The sequence below is a fragment of the Lithobates pipiens genome, unplaced genomic scaffold (genome assembly GCF_037356315.1).
Source record: "Lithobates pipiens isolate NorthernLeopardFrog02 unplaced genomic scaffold, aLitPip1_a1.2 Scaffold_30, whole genome shotgun sequence".
Classification (NCBI taxonomy): Eukaryota; Metazoa; Chordata; class Amphibia; order Anura; family Ranidae; genus Lithobates; species Lithobates pipiens.
The window spans coordinates 184,169,890-184,194,626 of record NW_027507791.1 but is presented as its reverse complement, the minus strand read 5'-3'; the positions used below and the strand labels follow the sequence as shown (position 1 = coordinate 184,194,626).

General features: G+C 46.0%; 1 protein-coding gene across 3 annotated transcripts in view; it reads right to left on the bottom strand.

Annotated features, from left to right (window-relative positions):
• The window catches only part of LOC143943382 (receptor-interacting serine/threonine-protein kinase 3-like), a 123,789-nt gene that overhangs the window by 45,415 nt on the left and 53,637 nt on the right, over window positions 1–24,737 (bottom strand). For all 3 annotated transcript variants that reach the window (XM_077465116.1, XM_077465115.1, XM_077465117.1), the window contains exons 3-4: window positions 20,430–20,757; window positions 10,504–10,634 (exon numbers count right to left, since the gene is read on the bottom strand). In XM_077465116.1, coding sequence (XP_077321242.1) covers window positions 10,504–10,634; window positions 20,430–20,757 — 459 coding nt within the window. The remainder of the gene's footprint in view (window positions 1–10,503; window positions 10,635–20,429; window positions 20,758–24,737) is intronic.

The window sequence follows — 24,737 nt, the reverse complement described above, 5'->3', positions numbered from 1 at the left end:
AGGAAATGGAGCCTTTCGGCTTCATTTCCCGGTTCCCTACTGCGCAATAAGGACGGTCCCCGCTGCCTCTGGGATCTGTGTGTTTTCCCAGCAGGCAGCGGGGCACTTGCGGAAAGGGGCGTAATATACGCCCCTTTCCACAGAGAGCTATCCCGGAAGTGGGTGCAGAATACCTGTACTGTACAGGTATCTGCACCCCCCTCCCCCCTGAAAGGTGCCAATTGTGGCGCCGGAGGGGGGGAGGGTTCCGATGAGCGGAGGTCCACTTTAGGGTGGACCTCCGCTTTAAGCATTTATATTTATGGTGAGACTTTAAGCACAACAGTGATTGCACTTGTACTAGTACCTCTGCTTTGTAGCTTAGGACTATGTCTCCTCGTAAGAGGGTCTTGGGGAGGTAGCAAAGGCACTGGTAAATCACTGTGTAGGTCCAGGGGTTCTAAAAGTGCCTGTAAGTTACCATCCCCCCTGCAAGACTGGAGCCAGCCTCTCAAGACGAGTCAGTGCCCCTGTCAGGTTTTGCAGCCTCTCCTAATGTCTCAGCCCCGGTTTATGTCACTGAGGACTCCCTTAAGGCTACATTGGAGGGTTTTGAAGGGAGAATAATGAATTTTATTTCTGCTTCCCTGAAAGATAGCAGGAAAAGGGGTAGACCCCCTCCCTCTGCTGAAATCCCTCTCTCAGATGTTTCTTATAAAAATGAGGAGAGATCTCTATCTTGGGATAGGGATCATGAGCAGTCGGATGAATCAGAGGAAGAGGAGAGAGTCCCCTCCTCCCAGGCGCTCAGAAAACAGGTTGCAGTATTATACTGAATTGGTGCGTACCACATTCAGAATGCCTGCTGCTGAAGTCGCTACGTCCTCTGTTTCTTCCCTGGGAGTCAGGAAAGCCCCACAGACTGCCTATTCCTTCCCAATTCATCCCTTAATGGATAAATTGATGTATGAGGATTGGGGACATCCCGATAAACTATTTGCTCCTCCTAAAAGGTTTTCTGTGCATTATCCTCTGGAGGAAAGTTTCACCAAGAAGTGGGGGGTCCCATCTGTCGATGCAGCTGTTTCTTGCGTGAATAAAAACCTGACTTGTCCGTTGGATAATGCCCAGGTATTTAAAGATCCAACTGATAAAAAGCTGGAAACCTTATTAACCACTTCCCGACCAGCGCACGATGATGTACGTCGACAGAATGGCACGGGCAGGCATATTGGCATACAGGTACGTCCAATATTCAATGCTGCCCTGCCATCGGGAGCGCGCCGCCGGCGGCGCGCTCCCGCGCTGGTCGGGACCCCCGTGAGTCCGGTCGCGGGACCCGCGGACTCGATCACCGCGGGCATCCCCGCGATCGTCTCACGGAGCGGCCGAATGGAGGAAATGCTGTGTAAACAACATTTCTCCATTCTGCCTAGCAACTAGTGACGCTGATCTCTGCTCCATGTGATTGGAGCAGAGATCAGTGTTCACTAAATGAAAGCCCAACCCCCCCACAGTTAGTAACACACCCCTAGGAACACTTAACCCCTACACTGCCACCCACTGGTTAACCCTTTCACTGCCAGTGTCATTTACACAGGAATCACTGCATTTATATAGCAGTGATTACTGTATAAATGACAATGGTCCCAAAAATGTGTCAAAATGTCCGATGGGTCCCCTACAATGTCGCAGTCACAATAAAAATCGCTGATCGCCGCCATTACTAGTAAAAAAAAAAATAATAAAAAATTATTAATAAAAATGCTATAAAACTATCCCTATTTTGTAAACGCTATAACTTTTGCGCAAACCAATCAATAATCGCTTATTGTGATTTTTTTTAACCAAAAATATGTAGAAGAATACGTATCGGCCTAAATTGAGGGAAAAAAATGTTTTTTTATATATTTTTGGGGGATATTTATTATAACAAAAAGTAAAAAATAATGCGTTTTTTTCAAAATTGTCGCTCTATTTTTGGTTATAGCGCAAAAAATAAAAACCGCAGGGGTGATCAAATACCACCAAAAGAAAGCTCTATTTGTGGGAAAAAAAGGACGTCAATTTTGTTTGGGAGCCACGTCGCACGACCGCGCAATTGTCAGTTAAAGCGACGCAGTGCTGAATCGCAAAAAGGGGTCTGGTCTTTGACCAGCAAATTGGTCCGGTCTGCAAGTGGTTAAAAGCCTCCTTTTCCATGGCTAGCGATGTAGTGCAACCTACAGTCGCAGCCGTGGGGTTGTGCCAGTTCCTCAAGGAACAGGTTAAGCAGATGCTTGGGCTCCTTCCCAGTGAGGAAGTAGAAAATTATGCAGAAATGCCTCATATTCTGTGTTTCATGATTGATGCGATTTTGGATTCTGTTCAACAAGCATCACGTTTGTCTCTCATGTTGGTTCACATGCGAAGGGCCCTATTGCTAAAGAATTGGGCAGCTGAGCTGTCATGCAAGAAGTATTTGATTGGGTTCCCGTTCAAAGGGGAACGTTTGTTTGGAGAAGAATTAGATAAATTCGTCCAAAAAATCTCAGGAGGTAAATCTACTCTCCTTCCAGTCAAAAGGAGCAAGCGTCCTTCATTCAGGCATGCTCTCTCTCCCGAAGAATCAAGCTCTAAGCAGTGGCAACGGCCTTCTCAGCCCTCCTCTACGGGAAAGGCTCAGGGCCGAGCCCAGGGGCAGAAAAAGACTTGGGGGCGAAAGCCTGCCAAGCAGAGCCCAAAAGCTTCCTTGTGAAGGGGCGCCCCCACTCGGCCGAGTGGGGGGAAGGCTCCTGCAATTTGCAGGAGCCTGGCGGGAAGAGATCCGGGACAAGTGGGTGATCTCTTCGGTATCTCTGGGCTACAGGCTAGAGTTTCAGGAGATTCCACCTTCTCGTTTCCTAAGGTCAAGGATCCCCAGGGATCCAGTAAAGCAAAAAAAAAGGTTTTTTTTTGGCCTTGGATCACTTACTATCCCAGGGGTTGATAATAGAAGTGGACCCAAAAGAACAGGGTTCAGGATTTTACTCGAATCTCTTCACCGTTCCGAAGCCAAATGGAAGTGTCAGACCTATCCTAGATCTGAAGGATCTGAACCGGTTTTTACGCGTCCGGTCCTTCCGAATGCAGTCAATCCACACTGTAGTTTCCTCCCTGCAAGGGGGAGAATTTTTGGCATCAATAGACATCAAAGATGCATATCTCCATGTGCCAATTTTTCCCACACACCAAAGATTTCTAAGGTTTGCGGTAGAGAAGCACCATTTTCAATTTGTGGCCTTGCCGTTCGGGCTTGCTACGGCCCCACGAGTCTTCACGAAGATTCTGGACCCTCTCTTGGCAAACCTAAGAGCTCAGGGTATAGCCGTCATGGCTTATCTAGACGATTTACTTCTCATGGAGAAAACAGTAGCGTTCCTGAACCGCAGCGCTACCAGAACGCTAGAACACCTGGAATGCCTAGGTTGGATTATAAACCTAGAAAAGTCATCCCTACAGCCTGCCACCAGGTTGGAATACCTGGATATGGTCATCGACACTGCTCAGGGCAGGGTGTTTCTTCCAAGGCCAAAAGCCTTGGCCATTGGGGATCTGGTGCGCCTAATTCTGGGCAGGAGATCATCCCCCATTCGATTATGCATGAGACTGTTAGGGAAAATGGTCGCCTCCTTCGAGGCCATCCCATTCGCCCAGTTCCACTCAAGGCCTCTGCAAAGATGCATCCTTGCGGCTTGGAACAGGAAGCCCCAATCCTTGGATCTTCCTATGTGTCTATCCCCAGGGACATGCAAGAGTCTCGTATGGTGGTTACAAACCAAGAATTTGCTGAAGGGCAAAACTTTTCTTCCTCTTCCATGGAAGATTATCACGACAGATGCCAGCCTGACGGGCTGGGGAGCAGTGTTGGAGGAGACGCGCTCGCAGGGGAAATGGTCTGCGATCAAGAGGCTATTGTCCATAAATGTCTTGGAGATCCAGGCAGTTTATATGGCTCTCATAAGGTGGTCTTACAGGCTACAAGGTCTCCCTGTTCGGGTTCAGTCCGACAATGCCACAGCAGTGGCTTATATCAATCACCAGGGCGGTACCAGGAGTCTGGTGGCCCAAAGAGAGGTGAATCGCATACTTGTCTGGGCAGAAAAGCATGTTTTGTGTCTTTCTGCAGTCTTCATTCCAGGAGTGGAAAATTGGCAGGCGGATTTTCTGAGCCGCCAGCAGTTGTGCCCAGGAGAATGGGCTCTACACCCCGACGTGTTCAGGAACATATTTCGCAGGTGGGGTACTCCAGACGTAGATCTGTTTGCATCCAGGTTCAACAGGAAACTGGACAATTTTGTATCAAGGACAAGAGATGCACTTGCTCAGGGGTCAGATGCTCTGACAGTTCCCTGGGATCAGTACAATCTGATCTATGCCTTCCCCCCGAGCCCGCTTCTGTCGCGGTTCCTGGGAAGAGTCAAGAGGGAGACAAAATCGGTCCTTTTGGTGGCCCCGGCTTGGCCCAGGCGACCATGGTACGCAGAAATCATGAAGTTGGCAGTAGGCAGGCCATGGATCCTCCCTCTCCGGCCAGATCTGCTCTCACAGGGTCCAATTTACCATCCTGCTTTACGCAGTCTGAATTTGACGGTCTGGCTGCTGAGACCCACATTCTGAGAGACCGTGGCCTTTCGGGGTCAGTCCTTTCTACTCTGGTCAATGCCAGAAAGCCGGCCTCCAGGCTTATTTATTACAAAATCTGGAGGGCATATGTTTCCTGGTGTGAACTCAGGAAATGGCATCCTAGAAAGTATGTCATTAGCAGGATCTTGGCCTTTCTCCAGTCAGGCCTAGAAATGAATTTGGCCATAAGCACTATCAAGGTGCAGATTTCGGCCCTGTCGGTGTTTTTTCAGAAGCCACTTGCATCACATTCCCTTGTGCGGGCTTTCATCCAGGGGGCTATACGGTTAAGACCGCCAGTCAAACCTCCGGTATGCCCATGGGATCTGAATTTGGCTCTATCGGCTTTGCAGGGGCAACCATTTGAACCTTTGCATCTGGCTTCATTAGTTCTCCTGACTAAAAAATTGGTCTTCTTGGTAGCCATATCCACGGCTAGAAGAGTATCAGAGCTAGCAGCTCTCTCCAGCAAGGAGCCGTATCTAATTATTCATAAGGACCGGGTGGTCATGCGCCCCAACAGGTCCTTTCTACCTAAGGTGGTTTCGGGATTCCATTTGAATCAAGACGTAATCCTACCATCCTTTTTTCCGGACCCACAGTCCGCAGAAGAAGAATCTTTGCACACTTTGGATGTGGTTAGGGCAATCAGTATCTATCTTCAGGCAACTGCTCAGATAAGGAAAACTGATTGCTTGTTTGTTTTGCCAGAAGGCCCTAGGAAAGGCCAGGCGGCGTCAAAATCCACTCTCTCAAGATGGATTAGACAGGTTATTTCTCAGGCCTATAGTGTAAAAGGGAAGATACCTCCTTTTCAAGTTAAAGCGCACTCAACGAGGGCTGTAAGTGCTTCTTGGGCAGTGCATCACCAGGACTCCCTGGCTCAGATCTGTAAGGCTGCAACTTGGTCATCAGTCCACACATTCACCAGATTCTATCAGGTGGATGTCAGAGGGCAAGAGGATATCGCCTTCGGGCGCAGTGTACTGCAGGCTGCAGTTTAGGTCCTCCGGTCCCTGGCGGTCTATATTTATGATCTGTGTCTCCCTCCCCTCAATCAGCATTGCTTTGGGACATCCCACTATGTAATGAAGCTCCTGTGTTCCGTGATATATGATCAAGAAAATTGGATTTTTATATACAGCTTACCTGTAAAATCCTTTTCTTGAGAGTACATCACGGGACACAGGGCTCCCGCCCCTCTTGGGTTTTACGTGGTTTCTTATTGCTTTGCTACAAAACTGAGGTGCCTCCCATGTGGGAGGGGTTATATAGGGGAGGCATTCTCCTTAATTGGGGTCAACCAGTGTCCAATCACCAGAGATGCCTATATAACCCACTATGTAATGAAGCTCCTGTGTCCCGTGATGTACTCTCAAGAAAAGGATTTTACAGGTAAGCTGTATATAAAAATCCAATTTTCGCCCCCTTCCTTCCCAGCCCAATTTTCAGCTTTCATCACTCTCGCACTTTCAATGACAATTGCGCGGTCATTCTACACTGTACCTAAATGAAATTTTTATCATTTTGTTCGCACAAATAGAGCTTTAGTTTGGTGGTATTTATTCACGACTCCGTTTTTTATTTTTTGCGATATAAGAGCAAAAAAGCGGAAATTTGGAAAAAAAACTATATTTTCTTTTTTCTATTTTAAAAGAAATCCAATAAAATCAAATTTTGTCATAAATTTAAGCCAAAATGTATTCTGCTACATGTTTTTGGTAAAAAAAAATTCCGTTAAGTGTATAATAATTGGTTTGTGTGATCACGGACATATGTACGCAAATGATCATGTACAGATGTGTGCAGGTGATCACGTATATATGTGTGCAGATAATCATTGGAACATGTGATTTTAGTGGGACATATGTGGGGGACATGTGTTTTGTGTGTGGTGATGTGTGTATTACACTAGACTAGTGATCAGTGAGAAAAAAGCTGTAAAAACAGCTCATACTCACTGATCACCAGCCGGCTGCAGCGATCTGCTCTCCTCTCCTCAGCGATGACTTCTGTGTGAGGAGAGGAGGAGCCGATTGCCTAGCAACCGGATGTTTGTTTACATCACATGACGGCCGTGATTGGACACGGCCGTCATGTGATCAGGAGGGCCAATCACAGAGCCCTCCTGCCGATCCGAGATGCGCCGTGTCCGGGTGACACGAGCACATCGGGATCGCGCCGCTGCGTGGGCACGCGCGCGCGCGCGATCCCCCTCCTTCTGAAGGACGTTCCTGAATGTCCTATCAGAAGTAGACGGCTCCCACCCGGCCGTATATGTACATTGGCCGGGTGGGAAGTGGTTAAAGAGTCTCTAAAATGATAAATAACGGCTTTGAAATAACAGACTCTTTGAGGACATGTGGCTGTAAGGCATCTGGTTAAGGTGCTTTATTCACATTTATTTCCTCTAAATGTCTCTGGATCATGTCAGCTTTGAGCCATTATGGATCTTATGGGGCTAATATATATATATATATATATATATATATATATATATATATATATATACAATCCCCATTAAGGACTTGAGCTCCCCCATTATCCTTTATATACACAGAGCTGAAGTAGTTATTTAACCACTTGCTTACTGGGCACTTAAACCCCCCTCAGTCCCAGACCAATTTTCAGCTTTCAGCGCTGATGCACTTTGAGTGACAATTACGCGGTCATACAACACTGTACCCAAATGAAATTGTTATCATTTTTTTCCCACAAATAGAGCTTTCTTTTGGTGGTATTTAGTTACAGCTCGGAGTTTTATTTTTTGCTAAACAAACAAAAAAAGATGCAAAAAAAAAAAAATCATGTTTTAATAGTTTGTTATAAAATTTTGCAAACGGGTCATTTTTCTCCTTCATTGAAGTGCGCTGATTAGGCGGCACTGATAGGCTGCATTGGTGGGCACTGATGGGCTGCATTGGTGGGCACTGATGGGCTGCATTGGTGGGCACTGTTAGGCTGCACTGGTGGGCACTGATAGGCATAGTTAAGGCGGCACTAATAGGCACAGATAAGGCGGCACCGATGGGCACAGATAAGGCGGCACTGATGGGCAAAGATGGGCACAGATAAGATGGCACGGATGGGTGGCACGGATAAGTGGCACGGATGGGTGGCACGGATGGGCACTGATAGGTACCACAGATAGATGGGACTGATGGGCACTGATAGGTGGCACTGATAGGTGGCTCTGATAGGTGGCACTGCTGGGCACTGATGGGCGGCACTGCTGGGCACTGATGGGCGGCACTGCTGGGCACTGATGGGCGGCACTGGGGTGCAGCACCTTTGAGGCAGATTTTGGGTGGCACTGTGGGTGGCACTGCTGGGTGGCACTGTGGGTGGCACTGTGGGCACTGCTGGGTGGCACTGTGGGCACTGCTGGGTGGCACTGTGGGCACTATGGGCACTGCTGGGTGGCACTGACAGGGGGGCACTTACTTTATTTCAGGATGGCACTGCGGGTGGCAGGTGGGCACTGGCAGGGGGCAGGTGTCCGCTTAAATTGCTGGCCGTGATCGGGACTGATGTCCCGAACACGGCCGCCGGCGATCGGCTCCGTTTTATCACATGATCAGCTGTCATTGGCTGACAGCTGATCACGTGATAAGGGGTCGGGATCGACCCCTTACACGGATCGGTGATCAGGCGAGTCTCACGGACTCGCCGATCACAGAGCGCGCCGCGCGCGCCCCTCAGGGGGCGCGCAGGCCGCTCGTATCCGGGACGACGTCAATAGACGTCGTCCCGGAAATGTGGGTCCGCGCTGTTGCCGTCATTTTGCAATAGCGCGGTACCCAAGTGGTTAAAAAAAAAATGCCTTCTCTATGCTCCCAGTCACCAACTTGAAATTATCTTGAAAAGTACTTCATGGTCAGACCAAATCTTTTTTAATGTATTTGAAGAATGTTTTGGGGTTTGTCCTACACTTTTTTGCAGACTTTCAATTGTTTTGATTTTTTGTGGCCTTAATTTTATTTTTACCTACTATGTTATATTCTTTGTAACTTTTAAATAATGATAGTGTTTATATTGTTTCTAAAATTTTGCAAGTGAGCCACATAGCTTTTTACATGTATTGCCCATTGGAATATACTTTATTTTGCACCTACAGGCGATTTTTGAAGCATTCACATTTCCATTCTGGGTTCTTTAATGACATCATCACCTCCCAGTCTTAGAGAATAGCCCTTAGTCTATTTCAACCCTTACCTACTCTATCCAAAATTAGAAAAAAATGGCTATACATACACTTTAATACAATTGTATGTGTAGCACCCTCCTAGTATAGAGTAGGTTGCAAGGCAGATTTAGTGAGCTCCACTGTAATTAGAAAAGCAGGATTTGATTATTAAAGGCTGCTCAGTGTTTCACAGGCTGCTGCTCTGTTACTTCCCCTTGTCTTCTGGAGGATTCTGGATGGCATCACTGGTTAGCGTTGGCCAGAAATTACGTTGACGCGCTTCGCCCCCTCCTCCAGGGCATTATCAAAGACATCCAGGGATGCATGACAGTATTGCATGACTGCGCAATTGTCATTCAAAGTGCGACAGCGCTGAAAGCTGAAAATTGGCCTGGGCAGGACAGGGGTGAAAGTGCCCGTTAGGCAAGTGGTTAAGCACAGCAACCTAGCATAAAGATGATATTGTGCCCATAAAGATGATATTGTGGCCTTATAGAATTTAAGATCCCCACTGGCTTAAGCCAATGCAGGTGTAGTTTTTTTGTAATTGATCAATTGCCTAATTGTATGTTTATTTATACCTTCACTTGCTGTGGTTGCAGCATATTTTACATGGTTTTGTGATGTGGCTCAGATTGCAACAGCAAAAGCAGGTACATTCTCCCCCCAAAAACATGCCGAATGTGGCTGTGGATGGGGGAGGGATCTGGATGTGCTTAGGTCAAATTTCATGAATGGGGTTTACAACCACTTTAAGCCTTGTACACACAGTGGTCAGACCAAATGTTGTACTAGGCTTAAATAAAAGTCCCTTTTTGTATTAAGAAAGGTATGGACTACACACAGAGAGAGAGACAGAGAGGGAGAGAGAGAGAGAGAGAGAGAGATCATTTAACCCCTGTACATTAGTAAGACCTCATCTGAAATATGCAGTTCAATTTTGGGCTCAAGTTCTCATAAAGAATATTGGAGAACTGGAAAAAGTGCAGAGAAGGGCAACCTTGTGGAATAGACTCCCACGTGAACTTGTTCTGGCCAGTTTAGTAGATTGTTTTAAAAAGGAGCTAGATGCATTCCTAAATACACAAAATATAACTGGATATTAAGAGGTATAAGTAATAACACCAAAGGTTGCTGATCCAAGGAATAACTGATTGCGTCATGGGGGATCTCCCACTGGAGTAAATTGGACCATGTTTTTTTGCCTTCCCCTGGCTCAACTGTAGGTATAGGATTGTGCATATTGGGGTTTTATATTTGTTTATTTATGTTTTATCTGTTGAACTATATAAATTTGTCTTTTTTCAACCTGACTAACTATGTGAACTTCACATATGGTGCATCTGTGTGGCCATTTTGTTGCCTTGCTAATCTACCCCTACTTCAAACCTGCTGCAAACATTTTTGAGTCAGATAAGGAGGGAGAAAAATAGGGCTGCATGGTGACAGATAGATATACCTGTATTCTCCACTAGTATTACAGGTTCAAAATACCTTTTGGACTTTAGCAGACTCAAAAAATGTAACAAAGTATTTATTTTATTTCTGTACTTTGAAGCAAGCAGGATCAACTAAATATAATATTATAAAGGCCTCTCATTTTTGCTTGTGTTTTTTTCCCACTCTGTTTCTTGGATACCCATCAAAAACATTGCTCTGCATTGAAGGTTTACCAAACCCTCTATAAGACTCACCTGTAGACATCAAACTCTTTAGTGGGTTTGCAATCAACAGATTCCAAGGCCTCCGGAGGCATATAGGAAAGCGTACCAGCTTTACTTGATAAAACTGATGTTTCAAGTTTGGCAAGGCCAAAATCTGTCAACTAAAAGAGAGGTGAGTTCAGCTTTTAGAATATCTAAGTCATGACTTTAGCGTACATAAGAAAACTTTGCATTCACATAATTTTCTGAGTAAATGATAGGTATTTGGACCACTAGAAACACAAATTGGTTTTAGTGTAAATCCAAAACATAGGTTATTGTGATGAGTGTTTAGACCTTGTTCAGATCGTAGGCTGTTAGCTCTCTGAACATGATGTAGAAACCACTAATCAGAAGATAAAATTCCATATGTGTGGTTGGGTGCGCCTAGCAGAAATGATCATCTCCACTGGAAATGTTTTAAATTGTTCCTTGAACAAGAACATCAGATACAGCCAACACATTTCAGAAAATGGGTACCCCCCTTCTTTGAGTCTATAATATAAAAAAATATATATATAGATTCATGCCGCTTACATACGATTGGACATTCCAACAATAAAATCCATGTTTTTTTCCCGACGTATGTTGGCTCAAACTTGTCTTGCATACACACGGTCACACAAAGTTGGTCGGAAATTCTGAACGTCGAGAACGTGGTGACGTACAACACGTACGGCAGCACTATAAAGAGGAAGTTCAATAGCCAGTGCGCCACCCTTTGGGCTCCTTCTGCTAATTTCGTGTTTATCTTGTGTTAGCAGAAGTTTGGTGAGAGACGATTCGTACTTTAATAGACTCATGCTTTTCCGATCGTTAGTGCTCTTCAGTTTGTGCTTGTGGGTTCGGATCTGGTTTTCCATGCGCGTAGTCAGTTCACATTTGATTTTATAGTACATAATTGAATTTGCAGTGCATTCTTGTCGCCTTGTTTCTGATTTTCAGCTCGCTCTTCTCAAGCCTTTGTTTTTCCAGTGCGTTCTGTTAGTTCGTTCTGACCAGCTGACCGTTTTGAAGCCATGTTGTGTTTACGTACTTATCATAGAGTTTGGGCTTGTGTTGGTGTTCTTGCTTTGACACAAGCCTAGTCCATGAACAGGGTCGGGAGGAGTTCATGGATGGAGAATTGGTTGCAGGGGGCGTGACCAATTCTCTCAAATGCCTTTGTTACGGGAGATCCGTGAGCATAATCCTGATGATTTCAGGAATTATCTCCAGATGACAGACCCCATTTTTCACCGTTTGTTAGATTTTCTGTCCCCTTATATTAGCAGGCAGGACACCTGCATGCAGCAAGCCATCACTCCGGAACAGAGGCTAGTTGCCACGTTGCGGTACTTGGCAACAGGGAGAAGTCTGCAGGACATCAAGTTCTCGACAGGCATCTCCCCCGAGGCTCTGGAGATCATTATTCCAGAGACCTGCTCTGCCATCATACAGGTCCTGCAGAAGGACTATATTAAAGTAAGATTTCTCCTTTAACATCGCATTCTATGTATTTAATGTTTGCTAATATAGTGTATTTCTTTCATCATTCCATAATTACCATGATTGTAATATGCTGTGAATGTCCCCTTTATCCTCATGCATTTTGGAATTTTTTAAACTTCCTTTTTTGTCCTTCATGCATATTTGCCTTCACGAACCTGCCCAGCATGGTATCCTGGGCCCATACCCACCTAGCCTAGTCACTTAACAATGCATTTTGTCAGCTCCAAAGTAATGCTTTACCCTAAACACCCTCTAAAATGTGTACAAATGTTATTTGTGTGCTTAAATTCAGGCAGAGTGCCAGAGGCTTTTTTTGTGGTCCCAAAATCATTTGGAACTCTCCTTCCTCTCAACCGCTAAGTCAACTGATACCAATCCTCTATCTGCTGACTTTGCCCAACCCATACACACTATACCTACCTCTTTTGTGTTCATATTTCTGGATGAATTCACCAAAGCATGTAGTGAAAGGTCCTGCCTGAATATTTTCAAATGGTACTGTTTAAAGTTTTGTTCTCCTATTATGTTGATAGGTAATTGCAGAATGTAAAAAAGTGCTTCAATTTGTACAGTGTGTATTTATATTTTCGTATTATGACACTTCTTACCTGTCCAGTGGGATACCAATAGTGTAAAGTAAGGAGGGGCTGGCCAAAGAAACACGCATTATTTATGCATTCAGCTCTCAAAGAAGTGGAGAGGGTTACCTGTCCAAAACATCACCAGCCCCCAATAACATTTTTACAATGGGCCTTCAGAGGGGGTGAGTAATCTGATAAGTGGACCTTAGATTTTTGTCTTTAAGTACTCCTTAAAATAAATGTTATACTGATGTTGGCCAAGAATGTCTGTGTCTAATCTACGTGCAATGTTCAAATGTACTATTTTTTTTTCCTTGTTTGATTCCACAGTTGCCTTCAATGAAACAGGAATGACAGACTGTGGCACCTCACTTTGCCCAGCGGTGGGACTTTCCCAACTGCGGAGGGGCAATAGATGGGAAACACATCCACATCGTGCCACCCCCCAACTCGGGGTCATACTATAATAATTACAAGGGGTTTAACAGTATTGTGTTGTTGGTGGTGGTGTCGGCTACTTAAAAGTTCCTGTATGTGGACGTGGGGAAAAATGGCTGAATGTCAGTTGGTGGAGTCATCGCCCACACAGAGTTTTACCCACGGCTCCAGAATGGCAGCTTGGGCTTGCCACCTCCGGAAGACAATGTGATAGGACTCCCGTTTATGACACCAATCCACATGGTGGAATATAAACTCAACCATATTGTGTTTGCCTGCTGCATTCTGCACAATTTTCTTAGAAAAAAATGCAACAAACTATGTGGCCTCAGTTGGGACTGAGTCCGGATTTCCTGATCCTTCAACCCTGATGGCACTTGAAGCTGGCCGCCCTGGCTTGCCCCCCCAAAGCACCCGCGAAGTGGGACAAAAATATCTGGAGTCCTTTTCGGGTAGGGGGGGCCATTGATATGCCACAGAATCAAGAAACATTTTAAAATATTTTTTGGGGGATAAACTGAAATAATATTTCCTTGGATTTACTGCTTGTGTTTCTTTCTTTTGTGTTTTTTTTGGTAGTCACGAAAACGGCGTGATGGTGGCAAATTAAAAAGCACTGTGTGAGTTATTTAATAAAGGAAAATACACTTTGCAGTTTGCACTCCAAGTGCACTGCAAAAGTGCACTTGAAACTACAATGAAAGTGCACTTGTAGTACAAAGTGGAGTTTCCTTTAGTAAATAACCCCCATTGTCACTGTAAACACCAACTTACTACAAAAACTGCTTTTGAGCATTGAAATAAGAAGCCACACATTGTTGAGTAGAAAACATTTTACTCAAAGCACATTCACATGTGCTTTAGAAAAGGGTTTTTGAACAAACCAACATCTTTGTTGTATAAAAAATGTTTTGTCACATTAGAAATAGCCTTTTTTTGGTTAAACAGGCATGTTTCCAAACAGAACATACACAACTTTGACAAAGTGTAGGCAATATCAGACATTAGTATGTCCAAACTGTGTTGATATTGCCTTCATCAGATGGGGTGATGTCACCGCTGTAAAAGCCAAATTTCGAAGATGCACACAAATTGTGATTCCAAATGGGGATTTCCCTCCTGATCCCATGCCTAATGTCAACATGTGCTACCTCCCATCATGGGGGATCAATGGATGTGTTTTGGGGGTGCAACCCCTTCCTCTCACCTACTTCAGTTGCACCCACAAAACGCGTCCATTGATATCCCGTGATGGCAGAGAGCACATGTTGACACACCCGTGTGCATCTTTAAAATTTGGCTTTTAAAATATTTTAAAACTTGTTTTTAAAAGCAAAAATACATGATAAAATGGTATAATTTTTGTGTGTTTTTATATTCTGCCTAAAACATCAATGATGTTCTTCATTTTTTTGTTGAATATCATTGATGTTTTCCTTTATCTTTTCTAAATCACGATTGCACACCATTATCTCCCCGATGAGGATCTGGGCACTTTTCACTTGTGAAATGAGAAATTCTTCTTTCACAACATCCACATCACCTAAAAAAAACACACCATGTATTATAAATATGCAGGCATCCATCTATTACCTGAAGCTGTGGTGTCAGGGACCTAACAGCAGTAGACAGGCGCATATGCTGCATGCGCCTGCGCACCCCTCCGTGAACTGAGCAATGGCATCCGTCCATTACTGTGCATTAGCACGTCCCTCAGGCGCACGCGTGCGTTAGTCACACGTGTGTGCGTGTTAGCGATGTTTGGCACCACTGGGTGCATAAAGTATCCTTAGCTGCACTGGTGCATCGCTGTTTCGTCTTCAGCTTCTGTGACCTGCTACCTGTATCCAATTGCCTTCCTGCTATACTGACCCAGCTTTGTCTGACCTCTCTGCTCTCTCCGATCTGACCCGGCCTGCCTGACCCTGCTATTGCCTCTGCCTGGGATCCGTTGCCGACCTCTGCCTGTTTTACCGACTCTGCCTTTGCCTGCTGTTTACACCTGCCTGATTGCCTGCCGACTCGGACTGTCTGATCCTGCTCTTGCCTGCTGTCTGTTCAGTGTGCTGCTGTACTCCCGGCTCTCCTCACACAGCTCCAGTGACCGCTGCCTCTGCGCTCATTGGCTCTTCAGGCTGCTGCCAACCTCTGTCCACCATCACCTGCAGTCCAGCCATCCCGGAGCGATCTCTACTCTGCTACCAGTACCAGTGGCTACTATATTAACAGACATTCCTACCCACTGTGCTCACGAGACCACTGTTCCCATTCCAATGGCTCCTGAACCAGCGTTGTAAGAGAGATCTCCTCCTGCAAGTCGGGCTCCACTTCCAGGTACCTAACATGTGCTCTCAGACACTCACCTGTTGTGGTGACTATTTTGCTCACTTCATAAACGTCTCCCCCCTCATCCTCTGCTTGTGGTTTGGGGATTTCCTCTTCTTTAGGAGGTGTGGGGTTCCTGGTGTCCTCAGATGTCCTGAGTCTTTTCTCCCATATGTGAATAAAAAAAAGGTATACATAGCACAGATATTTGAGGCCAGAAATAGGAATATGAAACATTGCTTGGAAGTGTCGTCCAATTGTCTGTTTTGGCAGAGTTCCAAGCTGAAGAAATGTTTAGTTCCTTTGTAAAGCTGGAATATTTACCTTTTTTGTACAAGTTTCATACATGGAGACACCCCTATAGTATCCACTGGAGCACTTGTGTGGGACACCCTAAAAAGTTTGTTATGGTGTCCCACACTAGTGCTCCTGCATCCAGATGTGTAAACAGCTGCTGAGTGTCCTCTCCTTGAATGGATCACCTTATCTCCTTCTGGATCACCCATGATCTGCATACAATCACCTCCTGTGCTCAGTATATGCTCACCTCCAGACAAGACCCGAATTGCTATTCAAGGGTCAGATGCGCTTTTGCGCATCTATGGAAGAAGCCTGTGGATCGGGTGTAACACATTTCTGTTTAGAAAGTGCACTTCCCGTTAGAATTTTCTCTTCCTGATTTACCTGTGGGTGTGGATTCTTGCCATACACTGTAAGACAGCTGATTGGAGGAAAGGCACACACCCCCTCTCTACATAGGCAGAAAAAGGAAGACACAATGCAGAGCTGTGCTGTGAATAGACCAGCTCTCAGGAAGAGAAAATTCTAACGGGAAGTGAACTTTCTAAACAGTTCATAAAGCTGACGACAACAGATACACATGTAAAACTTATGTAGGAGGATTTTTATCACAGTTGACAAAGAACTTGTCAGAATTTTTCATGATGATAACAGAAGAACTGAGCAGGAGAAAGCCAGGGGACTTAGGGCTTTGAAGAGAGATAACAAAGCACTGCAGATATATATGCCCAGCTCAAATTTCATAAATGGGTTTTACATCCACTTTAAGCTCATGATCTACCAGAACACCCAGATCCTTCTTCAGCATTGACTCCCCCAGCTGTTCTCCTCCTAGTATGTAATATACAGCATGTTTCTAGTCGCCAAGTGCAGAACTTTACATTTATCAACATTAAACCTCATCTGCCATATAGTTGCCCAATGAAACTGTACATTGAGGTTGGCCTGTAAATTGGTCGTTATTCCACTGCATGGAGTCCCAGAGACAGCGCGGACCGTTCCTAGTGCGCTGCGCGACTCGTGCATGCGCAGTAGGGAACCAGGAAGTGAAGCCGCAACGCTTCACTTCCTGATTCCCTCACCCAGAATGGCGGCGGCAGCAGCCGAGAGCTGAGCGACCGATCGGCCTCGGCTGCCGACATCGCTGGACCCCGGGACAGGTGAGTGTCCATTTATTTTAAAGTCAGCAGCTGTAGTATTTATAGCTGCTGGCTTTTAATATTTTTTTTTTCAGTGAAATCCCTCTTTAAAGTGATTGATTGAAACAATCCATTCACTTAAAAATAGAAATGAAAGGCAAAACATTTGTGTATAGATATTTATAATGTTTTTTTATACTTTTGTTTTTCTTTTTTATATGATCACATTCCCTCTGTTCTCAGCTGCATAAAGAGCTGGCGGGAGGACAAGCAGCAGCACACTGAGCTTGCCAGTGAATGGCTGTGCAGCGGGGGCGTGTTAGGACAAGTCTGATCATTGGAGGAGAGCAGGCTAAGTTCCCAGCATAGCTAGAGAACTGACGACGGTGTGCTCTCCTGCTTAGTGTGGTCAATTTGTAATAGGAAAGCAGAGGGACTGGCATTTTACACTAAGAGAGGAATACAAAGAGAACAGGATACTTTCTCATACAAGTACATGGTAGTGAATGAAAAATTTACTTCACTGGATAAAAAATGCACCCTGTGCATTTTGTTTCTGCAATTGTGCAGACCATCATCAACATCTTATGGGTCCTATAGGTGTGGATTGTGGGTGATTGCCTGTTTCAATATTATAGATCTTTACACCCTTTTGGGGGGAGTGTAAGATTAGCGCAAAATGATGTTATTCCCACCCTGAATCAACAGCCTGATGCAACACTCAGCTGGGGGTTAGGTCATTTAAGGCTGGCAAACAGTGGCGGAACTACCACCATAGCGACCCGTGCGGTCGCTATGGGGCCCGCAGCTGAGAAGGGCCCGGTGAGCGGGCGGCGGGTGAGCCGCCGAGCTGCCTATCCGCTCAGCTCTCGTACAGTCACACTGACTGTACGAGCGGGCGGAGGCGGCGGCGGCGGCGGCGGCGGGGGGGGGCGTGGCGGGGAAGCTGCCAGCGGGGAGGCTTGGTGGGTGGCCAATCAGCGAGTGGCGGGGCAGAGAGATGACATCTTCTCTCACCGCCCAGCGCCCGCCCTGCGAACTGCCAGCTCCACCCTCACTCACTGTGCTGGCAGCAGAGAGATTACATCATCTCTCTGCTGCCTGAATCTCTCTGCCAGCTCCACGCTCACTCACTGTGCTGGCAGCAGAGAGATTACATCATCTCTCTGCTGCCTGAATCTCTCTGCCAGCTCCACCCTCACTCACTGTGCTGGCAGCAGAGAGATTACATCATCTCTCTGCTGCCTGAATCTCTCTGCCAGCTCCACCCTCACTCACTGTGCTGGCAGCAGAGAGATTACATCATCTCTCTGCTGCCTGAATCTCTCTGCTGCCTGACTCAGACGTGACAATCCCATTCCCCACCTTAAAAGGAAAGTGACAATCCACAACTTGTGGTAGGTGATGTGGCAAGTGGACAATCTGCAATGGGTGGCAGGTGACGTGGCAAGTGGACAATCTGCAACTTGTGGCAGGTGACGTGGCAAATGGACAATCCGCAACAGGTGGCAGGTGACGTGGCAAGTGAACAATACGCAATGGGTGGCAGGTGACGTGGCAAGTGAACAATACGCAATGGGTGGCAGGTGACGTGGCAAGTGGACAATCCGCAACTTGTGGCAGGTGACGTGGCAAGTGGACAATACGCAATGGGTGGCAGGTGACGTGGCAAGTGGACAATCCACAATGGGTGGCAGGTGATGTGGCAAGTGGACAATCCGCAACTTGTGGCAGGTGACGTGGCAAGTGGACAATCCGCAATGTGTGGCAGGTGACGTGGCAAATGGACAATCCACAATGGGTGGCAGGTGACGTGGCAAGTGGACAATCCACAACGTGTGGCAGGTGACGTGGCAAACAGACAATCCGCAACGGGTGGCAGGTGACGTGGCAAGTGGACAATTTGCAATGTGTGGCAGGTGACGTGGCAAGTGGACAATCTGCACCTGGTGGCAGGTGACACACTCGGGGCTTCCACTGATTCTGCATTATGGTGAGTTGAACTATAACAATGTAATAATAGAAATAATGTGTTTCAATCATCCTTACACCATAACACAAATGGTGCCGTGACAATTGAAGCGCCAACATCAGCCATTGCCCCAATAAATTGCCCCCCCAAAAAAGTATTTTTTATCAGTGCCCCTCCCGAGACTAGACTCTGGATCCGCCCCTGGGTGAGGGGGGGGGGGGGGGGCCCATACAACATTTTGCTATGGGGCCCTGTGATTTCTAGTTACGCCCCTGCTGGCAAATAGTGTGATAATAAACATTTCAACATATCAAAAACCTTATTTTTACAAAGAGTTGTCCACCTTGTTGGATTCTCCACCCTATCACACTGTTCAAGGAGGAAACTGCCTGGTATAGAGGTAAAACTGGAGAACACAAACTACAGCCCTCTACAAGATTGTATCTGATCGGCAGCAACTCTGTAAAATAAGGAGATCAGTGCATTCACTGCAGTCAGCCATGACCCTCCACTGGTCCCAAATGCAGATTTTCCCTGCCCCTCCCTGCTGTGATTGGTTGCTAGGATCACCTGCATCTTAGAAACCAATGATGTCATTGCCCCTTCCCCCAAGCACTTACAGGAGGTCCTGAACTTTTGTTCAGACCTGCCCCATCTTCCAGCTTCCACCCTATTGCTCTGTCTTCTGAAAAGTAAGTAGGAACTCTGCTGGGCACACATGGATGTAAGAGGGGACTCAGATGTGGACTCCTGGATGTACGGGGGTAATATGCTGGACACTCCAGGATGTAAGAGGGGGTCTTTTATGTGCACTCCTGAATGTAACAGGATAACTTGCTTAACCTCCCTGGCGGTATGATTCATTCTGGTTTTAGATACTGAAAGCGGTACAATTATTTTGCATGGAAATTTGCCGTTTTATATTGTAGTCCTGTAATTCTTAGGAATAACTCTCTTAAATCTGTTCAAACCAGAGTCTAGCAGACATCCCGGGTATGATAACGTTTATAATATAATAAAGAATAATAAAAAATATTCAATAATGTAATCAAATCCTAAAACACTGAAAAAGGGACACTTTTTGGTTGCTATGGACAATCTCCAAACTTCAGGCAGAAAAAACAGTATTTATAAAAGAAAAGTGCATGCAGGGCATTGCACAGACCACTAGGGACAAAGGGGGTGTGTAATTTTTTAATACAGTACTGTAATCTGTAAGATTACAATACTGTGTGTGTTTTGTGTCTTTTTACTTTTTTGAATTTGGCGCCGATCTCCGCTCCCGTGCGCCGTAACATCGCAGGGAATGGAGCTCGGCGGCATTCGGCACTGTGTGAATCGAGCGGAGGACAGCTCAATCACACAGCGCGGAGGACATCGCTGGATCCAGGGGACAAGGTAAGTAACTCTCCTTGTGTCCTCCCTGCATCCAGCGATGCGATCCCGAGTCTGGCTCTGGGTTACCGCTCGTGATAGTAAAATCCCAACCCGAGCCAGACTCGGGATTACCGCTAGGGAGGTTAATTAATAAATGAATTTATAAAAACATTTTTTTTTCAGCCCACCAATATTTGTAAAAAATACCATATGGTCCTCTTACTGAAAAGTTTATACTCTTATAGCATAATGAGAAGATTCAAAGCACTTAAAAAAATTGTCAGTATTACTAACCCGAACATTTAAAAACTGGTCCAACAGGACATTCTGGGGCTTGATATCGCAATGAATTATAGGCGGTGTAAGACTGTGGAGAAAAGTCATTGCTAGTGCCACTTGGTGAAGTATCTGAAATCTCAAAGCCCATGGGACGAAGTCATCATTGTTGTCGAATGTGTCGAAGAGTAAGTGCAGAGAACCATGATGCATATATTCCATCACCAATCCATACTCAACGTTGTTTTCAACCTTTTTTTCATATGTGGCCAAAACACGAAGCACATAGGTGTCATTCGCTTTCAACATCATGTCTTTTTCATTCATGAGATTTTTAAACTTGTCGCTGACAAATAAAATAGAAAAATAAACTTTAAAAACATTGATACTGATGTAGCCAGGTATCTTACCTACAGTTACAGAAGACACTTTGCAACATTGCTTCAGTAAAACTGTTTCCCTCTAGTAGCAGCAAAGACTCTGTGTCATCACATCCTGCCAGCAGAGTAATTACTAACAGGAAGCAAAGCATACAGGGAATTGTAGTTCCAGGACTCAAGTTTCACATTGAGATTGCACTGTTTTAGGACTACAACTTCCAGACTGCTGAGAAGAGAAGGGGAGACTGCTGGGAGAGGATATAAAAAGGCTGGTCTATGACTAGATCGCTCTCTTGGAACCCCAGCCTGGATCTGCTAGCAGTGACTCCTTGTGTCTGTATGTGCTGTGGCCGAGTCACGGCCTGCGCAAGAAAGAGTCATCAAGCTGATAATCAGAGGGTCATCTGCAGACAGCATCGCCTCCCTATCTGGCAGCAGTCTGGAGGCCGTTCCTGCTCCATCCATGCTACCCGCACATCAGATCCGGATGGGCCACGGTGCAACAGAGGTTGGACGCCATCCCCTGGGCCAGGGCCCAGAGGGAGATTCTGAAAAGCCATCACCATCTTCATGACTACTTGCAACCTCAATTACAGTATTGGTGAGCGGGCACCTGCCCATTTAATCACATAGAAACTGCATACAGACACCATTGTCTTTGTTCACATCTCTGGTATTTGTAGTACCACGGGATGCAAGCTAATTTAATCCCAAAGACACTGTATTCAGGCAACATTGCCTTACCAGTGCTCACATTTTTAGGAAAACTTACACCCTGCTGAACAGTCACTGAATTTCATCAACCTTACCAGGATACTGCTAGTAACCTACATTCCACTTTGCCTTACCAGGATATTTTCAAGTACACTTTGTTTATCCTGCTCAACAGGACACCAAGTGCACCAACTCCAGGCTAGCTAAAGATCCTGGATATCTCCATTGTGAGGACCCTTTCTGTTAAACTTTCAGTATCAGTAATTTTGTGATTTCACTGATTACCCTTTAAAGGGGAATTCTCACATTAATTGTTAAATTGATCATTTGCATTCGTGGCCTATTGCATCACATGATCATTACCTGGGTCTGTGTCGGGATTTGAGGGAAACAGACTGACAGTTGTTAACCACTTCAATACAGGGCACTTATACACCTTCCTGCCAAGACCAATTGTCAGCTTTTAGAGCTGTTGCACTTTGAATGACAATTACGTGGTTATGCTACACTGTACCCAAACTAAATTTTTATCATCTCCCACAAATAGAGCTTTCTTTTGGAGGTATTTGATTTCCTGATAAACAAAAAAAGGCAGAAAATTTTGAAAAAATAAGTAAGTTTTCTCCTTCACTGATGGGGCTGCACTGGCAGGCACTGATGAGGTGGCACCAATGAGGTGGCACTACTGAGGTGGCACTGATGGGCACTAATATGCAGCACTGATGGGGCACTGATAGGCGGCACTGATATGCAGCACTGATGGGTACACATAGGTGGCACTGAAAGGCAGCACTGATAGGCCGCACGAATGGGCACTGATAGGTGGCACAGATGGGCATGGATGGGCACTGATATGTGGTACTGAAGTACACTAATGGATGGTACTGATGGATGCCAATCAGTGCCAAACAATGCCTGTCAATCAGTGATGCCCATTGTGGGCACTGATTGACATCCATTGTGAGCACTCATTGGCAACCATTGTGGGCACTGATTGGCATCCCTGGTGGCCATGGGTGGCATATCTGGTGGTGACTAGTGGTGGGCATCCCTGGTGGTCCTGGTGGCGTCCCCGGTGGTCCAGTGTGGGCTGCGCTGATAATCAGCACAGATCTCCTCTGTCAGAAGAGCAGCCGATCGGCTCTTCTCTACTTGCGTTTGACAGACGCGAGTGCGGAAAAGCCATTCAACGGCTCTTCCTGTTTACATCATGATCAGTTGTGATTGGACACGACTGATCACATGGTAAAGGGTCTCCATCAGAGACTCTTTACCTAGATCGGAGTTGTGTTGTGTCATACTGACACACCACAACAACGATCGCCGTGATGCGTGCCCCCGGGGGCGCGCAGCAGCTTGTTATCCTGAAAGATACCATATGACGTCCGGTCAGGATAACACAACCGCTTTGCCGATGTAATTTTGTTATATGAGGGGAGGAAAGTGGTTAAGCTACATATGTTCCCCTTTATGCCTGAGTGCATAGGCCACTTTACAGTAATTTAAGTTGCTTTACTGTGCTATTTTGAAGTCTGCATTTGGTTTTGATTTACATCGATAAAGATCAAACTTTTGTATTCTTACTATTGAGTTATCAGACTACTGTTTGTTTGATTGTGGAAAGTCTCCCAGTAAACAAACTCCTGTTCACTATATTTGTGTCTGTATTACTGAATTTGCAAGTACACTGTTTGCTAGGTGTGCCAGAGGGGCTGGGACAGTCCTTGGGGTTGAGAGGCAGAGTACGGAACCAAAAGTGAAACTTCCGCTTTAAGCACTCCTCGCCCCTTGGCATGTAATTTTTTTTTGGGGGGGGGGGGGGCGGGTGTACCTTATTTTTAGTGGGACTTCTTGTCCCACTTCCTCCTTGCTCTTTTTGGCCACCTAGGCGTCTCCTCCTCTCGCCCTAGGCAGCCCCTCCCTGCCAGCGATCTTCTGAGACACAGCACAGGTCCCAGAACATTGGCTGGCCAATAGCAGAGTGCAGCGCGACTTGCGCGTGCACAGTGCATGCCCGGCCGTGAAGCCGTAAACCACAGTTGCTATGACGGCGCCGAGGAGGGGGAGAGGAGCAAGCTTCTGGGCAGCCGCATCGCTAGACCGTGGGACAGGTAAGTGTTGGTTTATTAAAAGTCCGCAGCTACACTTTTTGTAGCTGCTGACTTTTAATAAACTAAAAAAAACGGGTGGAACTCGGCTTTAAATAGCTCCTGCGGGGGTAGCGCTACACCACAAATCCACAATGGTTAAAGTTGGTGCAACAGGTGATAAAGCATTTGTTTTATAAGTAAAAAAAAAAAGTTAATCTTCTCAGAAGTTCAGCGTCTTGTGCTCTCTGCCTGATTTATCTCAGAGTCTATTTAGCCCTCCTAGTTCCTGTCTTAAAGGGGTTGTAAACTCTTGTGGTTTTTTACCTTAATGCCTTCTATGCATTAATGTGAAAAACCTTCTGTAATGCAGCAACCCCCCAGAGCCCCCTTTTACTTACCTGAACTCGATCTTTCCAGCGATGAGAATGAGCACACACAGCAGCTCCAGCCGCTGTCTCGGGTCCTCATTGGATAGATTGATAGCAGCAGCAGCCATTGGCTCCCCCTGCTTCAATCAAATCCAGTGACAAAGGAGCCAGGGGTTGGGGTCGGGTCCTGCTATCTGTGTCAATGGACGCAGCAGCAGGACTCGGGAGCGCACCCGTCTGGGTGCCCCCTTGGAATGCTGGTCTCCGAGGGGGCACTTGATGCAGGGAGGAGGCAGAGTCAGGAGCACCACTGAAGGACCACAGAAGAGGACGATTGGGGCCACTCTGTGAAAAACCCTTGCCCAGAGGAGGTAAGTATACCATGTTTTTTTAGTTTTTTTAAAATAACAAACAACCTTTACAACCCCTTTAAGCTGGCCATAGATTGTTAGTATTCTTGTTCCGTCTGGGGGCTTAATGAAAAAAATGACATCCACGAGCGAGGTGGATGAAGAAATCTCCCCTTCAGGACATTGTATTCTGACAGCTGCATCCGTCTTTGGCTAGCTGTAGAACTACAAGTCAATTAGCACCTATGCTTCTGAGCTGCAGACAGTGGGAGTAGCTGAGTAGTTTAGGAGAATAAACTAGGCAGGGCTTGTGGGAGGAACCAACTCGCCTGATGCACATGGAGCTTTTTTACTTTCTTTCACTCTTCTCCTTCCGTCGGACTCTCCGCTGTATGCCCTCACTGATACCCAGGACGAGGCGGGC